The sequence below is a fragment of the Phaseolus vulgaris genome, chromosome 9 (genome assembly GCF_000499845.2).
Source record: "Phaseolus vulgaris cultivar G19833 chromosome 9, P. vulgaris v2.0, whole genome shotgun sequence".
Taxonomy (NCBI): domain Eukaryota; kingdom Viridiplantae; phylum Streptophyta; class Magnoliopsida; order Fabales; family Fabaceae; genus Phaseolus; species Phaseolus vulgaris.
In genome coordinates, this window is record NC_023751.2 from 36,419,981 (window position 1) to 36,425,668 (window position 5,688).

A 5,688-nucleotide genomic window follows, 5' to 3' on the forward strand; every position below is an offset into this window, starting at 1 on the left:
AAACTTACTTCAATCGATAATGCATGGGAAATTACACTCTTTTCTTTTGTAGCCTTTCATAATTCATACCAAATGTAGCCTGAAGTATACAAAAAAAACTAAAATCAAAATCAAACATTTTCTATATTATTTTTTTGGATGAGTTAAACGATAGAATCCAATCATTCATCAACGAAGCAACACTGCTGGCAATTCATTCTTTGGATATTTTTGAAGACAATTTTAGCTGTGTTTTACTTAACCACATTGATTTTTGACAGAATACACGGCTGGATTCATGAAACTAATGAGTAACCAAGAGTTTGTGCGTGAAACTATCTTTGGCACCACTTACCATTAGTTGAAATAGAAAGATAAAACCTCTTTATTCATTGCACAAGCCTTATACATGCCCCAACTTGTAATTATTTTTATATCCAGTTACAAATACGCAGAGCAAACTTCATAGGAGTTAGTACTATGTTTGATCATTTTATATCATTATATCATTCCACATACACAGTTCAAGCAGCTGCTTCAGCAGAAGAAGAGACTTTCCGAAGAACATAAACAGGATCCCCCACTTCAATGATTTTACCACTCCTTTCAGCTGAAAATTCCGTCCAGTTCCAGGTCATATTCTGACCAAAGTAGACCTGCAGAAGCAGTTCACATGTCATTTTACATCATTACACCAAAGTACTTTTATTGAAAGCTTGACGACTCAATGTCTCACCCTTTTTTTATTTTTATCATTTGGTCTTATGATTTCTCCAGACCTAGTTTTCATGAGAATTTCATTTGTTTCTGGCCCTGCTATTCCTGTCTCTTGATTGATTGTAGGTATCTGTTCATACAAACAGAATCAATCAAGCCAGTTGGATAAACAAGAAAACTAAGAAATTACAGGAAAAATTAGATTGGCATGGCATGTGCATTTTAGAATCTAGCTCCTCTAAAGTGAACAAGGCACTTCAATTCAAATCAACAGTACAAGCTTGTTGGTATTGTAGAATAAAAGGAGAGGAAAATATATTAAGTGAAATAAAACAGAATAAGATATTCACTAATAATTACATTTATAATACTTGCAGTAATGACTCTGAACTGCTTTTGCCTAAAGTTTAGTAACAGTTACTTAGAAAGACTTATTCAACAATTGAAATAGAAAAAACAAAATATCTAACAAAGCTCCCCCACTTTAAATGCTTGCTCACTTTAGAAGAGTCAAATCCATGTGATAAATATCCAAGTTAGAAATGCATTAAAGAGTAGTGAGTAGATGAGTGATGGATGGACAATGTCAGGATAAGTCATGTTCTTGAGGTGCATAATGATGGGTGGGACATTATAAAGTACCTTACAACGGTAGCAGAGTTTGACACCAAAAAATGAAAACTTGCTTATCTTGATGTCTGTCCATAAATCCTCAGAAAATGGTTCACAACCTTCAACGAGAATACTGCACAATGAAACGCCCAAAAACTCAATTCAGCACCTTCCTGGTGTAACAATGAAACAATACAATTTCAGGAGTAAACAAAAACACTTTGAAAAATCAATACTTAGGTCTAAAACGATTTATAGAAATGGGCTCCTTCAGATGCTCGTTTATTGCATTCAATGATTCCTGAAAGTCATAAATGACAAATAGTGAGTAAAAGATTCTACAAATAAGTAAAATACAGACTTCATTCCCAGCTAGAATGACCTGAGATGCGAGTAAGAATGGATAACCATCAGTAAATAAGGTATCATGTTGTCCCTTGACATAATCAGGATCCACTTGTCTAACTTCAGAAGCTGCATTTGGAAACATTAGATAAATTTGTTAATCTCAAAGTAAACACCTCGAACTCTGTATGTATTACTACTGGAAGTAATTTGGTTCTCAAGCCAACAGATTTATTTGAAAAACTTCAACCCTACTAAAACATAAAACATAGTATCTCATTGACTCCTAGAATCATCCAAGGTTCCAAATATATTAAGCATAAACACAACATTATTGAATGTTACACCATAAAAAGCTCAAGGTTGGAAGAGTTCAGGAATTAGGAGTAAGGAGTCTGAATGAACTTTTAGTCTTACCATAAGTAACTTGTGAATTAAGGACTAACAATTAATAGTGAAGTTTTGCTCTTGGGTCAGTCAAGATACTAAATGTGAAAACATGTCAACAGAGTTCCTTGGTTGCCACAGCAGCTGCTACTAAAATCCTTCCTCCACAAATGTCTGCCAGAACAGGCTAACGCCCTCTAATTCACAACATTATAGGTTTTGTTTCCATGGACCATGCTACAGCAACTAAAAGAGTTCTAGACAATTTAATGTGCACTAATCTTAATGAATCAGTGCATGAAAAAAGCTTTAGTCGTTTAACAATTAATAACGTGCCTGAAGTAACACCATTCTAAACATTTTTGTGTTCTCCTTGTCTTATTCCCCAAGGTTTCAAAATTTCAAAGACCTACCAGTATTGAAGCGGACCAGTTGACAGGGTTTTCCTAAATAATCTGAGAACCACTGAGATGCTTCAGCTCCCTCATCCCAGGCAGATCCAGTCCATTCCCATACACTGACAGCATCTGCTACTTCCTGACCTTGTTTTCTCAAACAAACTCTGAGAGCTTGCATCCCAGGTGCTTTCACCACTGTAATATTAAGTGGCACTTAACATTAAACTAAGGAAGAAAACAACCATGATCATGATGAAGAATGTAAAATTCCCATCTTTTCACACCAACACAAATACATGCTAAGTAAAAATTGATTCAGACCATAAGCTGATGATGTTTACTACTTATTATGCTAGGATTTTATGCAATCTACCCATGTAGGAGTCTTGAGTTGGTTCCCAGTTTTCAAGAAAGGCCTCAGGTGGAAGTTCAACCTCAACCAAAGCAAGCTTTGGTTCAACTCTTTGAGTGTACATCCTTCCTTGAGGATTCACCACCATCCATTGTCTATCCCATCGAAATCCTGTCACATTACTCAAAACTATCAGTATACACACTGCACTATAAACAAATAAAGAAGCAAAATTGTTGTGGAAAAAAGAAAAGAAGGAAAATTTCTTACCAGTATGAATGAGTGGAGCATGAGAAACAGAAATTCCACGGCATGATTTAACTGGGTATATGAAGATGGCTGATACTTTGGCTGAAGGTGTTGGTGGTGTTGATGCTCCATCACCCATTCTTCTAAGTAACTCACCCCTCTCAACAGGTTACTCTTATTATAGCAGCATTAACCATCAAACAGAATCCAAACTCATTACTTTTGGACATAATCAGTAGGTGAAATCAAGTTTTTCAATATGATTTGTTTAAAGAACATCACTGAAAATCAAACTCAAACTATGGGTAACTATCAAGTGCAAACATAAAAAATTACTGACAAAGTTACATGTTTATTTATGATTGAATATGAGACATGTTAAACTCTTAGCATAGTTTTTTCTCACATTGTATATTCTAGTACATATTTTGTAAATGAAAGGAATACAATTTGAGTTTCAAAATAAAATAAAATAGATTTATTTTATGATATATAATTTTGTTTCATTTGCATTTAAGAAATATAAACTGTAAAAGATATTATATTTTCTTACATCTCACTTCATTTCTGACTTCCAACCAAGCAATCTAAAATATCTTTGAAACTACATAGCAGCACACACTATCATGACACGACATCACATTATAGATAAGATAATTTGACTGAAAAAACATTTTTCTTAAAAGGTTAAAAGTTTTTTTTTTCTGAAATTGATTCCTGAATTTGGTTATAATCAAAATGATAAAGTTATTTAGATGTAAACAAAACTTAAAAGTAAAATTAATTACAATATTTTTGTGTAGAAAGTATTGAAACTTTTACTTAATATTTCTCTCACTCATTCCATTAACTTGGAAGTGAATTTTTGCCTTGAATCCTGATTTCATACTTAAATTAAAAATCCAATCCCAAACTTTCATTAAAGACTTTAAATATCGAACTACTTTTACTAACTACTAACATACTTTCTGTTCCTTTTTAATTAAAAAAATTGTTAATTAAAATCCTTTTTAACTAGGCTCAATTCCCTATCTAGCACCATTTATATCTTTATTTCCCTATCTAGCACCCTTTTGTTTTTATTTCCCTATCTAGCACTCTTTTATTTTTTTATTTTCCTATCTAGCACCATTTTAAAAATAAATAAATAAATAATAAATTATTATTTTTTATAATTTTAATTTTGAATGCATTAAAAAATAAATATTTTTAATATTTAAAATAATTAGAAATATAATTAATGAATAAATAAATGAGTTTTTACAAAATAAAAATAAAAAAGTAATAAATTAAAAATGTTTAGTTTAAAATTATTTTTTTTAAAATGAAGAAAATAAAAAATTAAACTATACAACAGCATAAAAGTTGAATCTATAAACATAAATTAACATTTATTTTTATTATTATTGATGATATAATCATGTTAATTTTAAGTAAAAAATACAGGACATAATTATAAAAAACCCAAAGTCAATTAGTATTAATTAATAGTGAACACATAAATAATATTAAAGTGTCTACCCTAAATGCAAAATTCTAAAAAAAAGCTAATGCAAATGCTACACTTAATGCTTAAAAATGAGACCAAAAAAATACAAAACTAAATAAGTATAGAAAATAAAAACAGCAACAATAAAATAAAAACAAAAAATAAATATAAATAAAGAATGACAGAAAAACTAAAAACATAAAAGATATAAAATAAAGGCAAAACAAAATAAGATAAAGATAAAAGATATAAAAAAAATTCAAACAAGATAAAGATAAGAGATATAAGGCAATATTAAATAAGTATATGTTGATCATAAGAAGGAAAATAAATAAAAGATGATCATTCATTTGATATTTTCTTTCGTGGTACACTAAATAGTTTGTGCAAAATGAAACATAATTAATGACGAGAATTGCACAATCCAGTAATTTTTTTTATAATTTTAATTTTGAATGCATTAAAAAAATATATTTTTAGTATTTAAAATAGTTAGAAATATAATTAATGAATAAAAACATAAATAAAAATAAATAAAGAATGGCAGAAAAAATAATAATATTGTCAAACACTAGGACACACAAAAAGAACGTGTCCCAACATTACTAGACCGTCTACTTTTCGTCATTAATTATGTTTCATTTCGCACAAACTATTTAATGTACCATTGAAGAACATATTAAATGAATGATCATTTCTCATTTATTTTCCTTTTTATGATCAACATATACTTATTTAGTATCGTCTTATATATCTTATATTTATCTTATTTTGATTTATTTGATTTTTTTTATATCTTTTATCTTTATCTTATTTTGTTTTTCCTTTATTTTATACCTTTTATGTTTTTAGTTATTATTATTTTTTCTGTCAATCTTTATTTATTTATGGTTTTTGTTTTTATTTTATTGTTGTTGTTTTTATTTTCTAGACTTATTTATGTTTGCATTTTTTTTTCTCATTTTTAAGCATTAAGTGTAACGTTTGTATTAGTTTTTTTTAGAATTTTGCATTTAGGTAAACACTTCAATATTATTTATGTGTCCACTATTAATTAATACTAATTGACTTTGGTTTTTTTTATAAATATGTCATGTATTTTTTACTTGAAATTAACATGATTACATAATCAATAATAATAAAAATAAATACTAATTTAT

The 5,688-nt window shown here is 29.1% G+C and overlaps 1 protein-coding gene across 1 annotated transcript; it reads right to left on the reverse strand.

The window, feature by feature from the left end:
- Nucleotides 1-340: 340 nt before the first annotated feature.
- Nucleotides 341-3,655, reverse strand: LOC137820645 (uncharacterized). Its single transcript, XM_068624828.1, has 8 exons — nt 3,061-3,655; nt 2,812-2,961; nt 2,454-2,633; nt 1,691-1,782; nt 1,545-1,609; nt 1,339-1,441; nt 716-826; nt 341-635 (listed from the first exon to the last, which is right to left on the reverse strand). Exons 1-8 carry the CDS (start codon nt 3,176-3,178, stop codon nt 504-506), a joined length of 951 nt encoding a protein of 316 aa, XP_068480929.1. The 5' UTR covers nt 3,179-3,655; the 3' UTR covers nt 341-503.
- Nucleotides 3,656-5,688: the final 2,033 nt, after the last annotated feature.

Bases quoted from the DNA above. Each gene is read 5' to 3' on its own strand.
- LOC137820645 (XM_068624828.1), bottom strand. From the start codon at position 3,178: ATGGGTGATGGAGCATCAACACCACCAACACCTTCAGCCAAAGTATCA. The intron at 1,610-1,690 runs GTCATTCTAGCT...TATGACTTTCAG, and splicing joins CATTCTTACTCGCATCTCAG to GAATCATTGAATGCAATAAA. The intron at 1,442-1,544 runs GTATTGATTTTT...TTCATTGTGCAG, and splicing joins ATAAATCGTTTTAGACCTAA to TATTCTCGTTGAAGGTTGTG.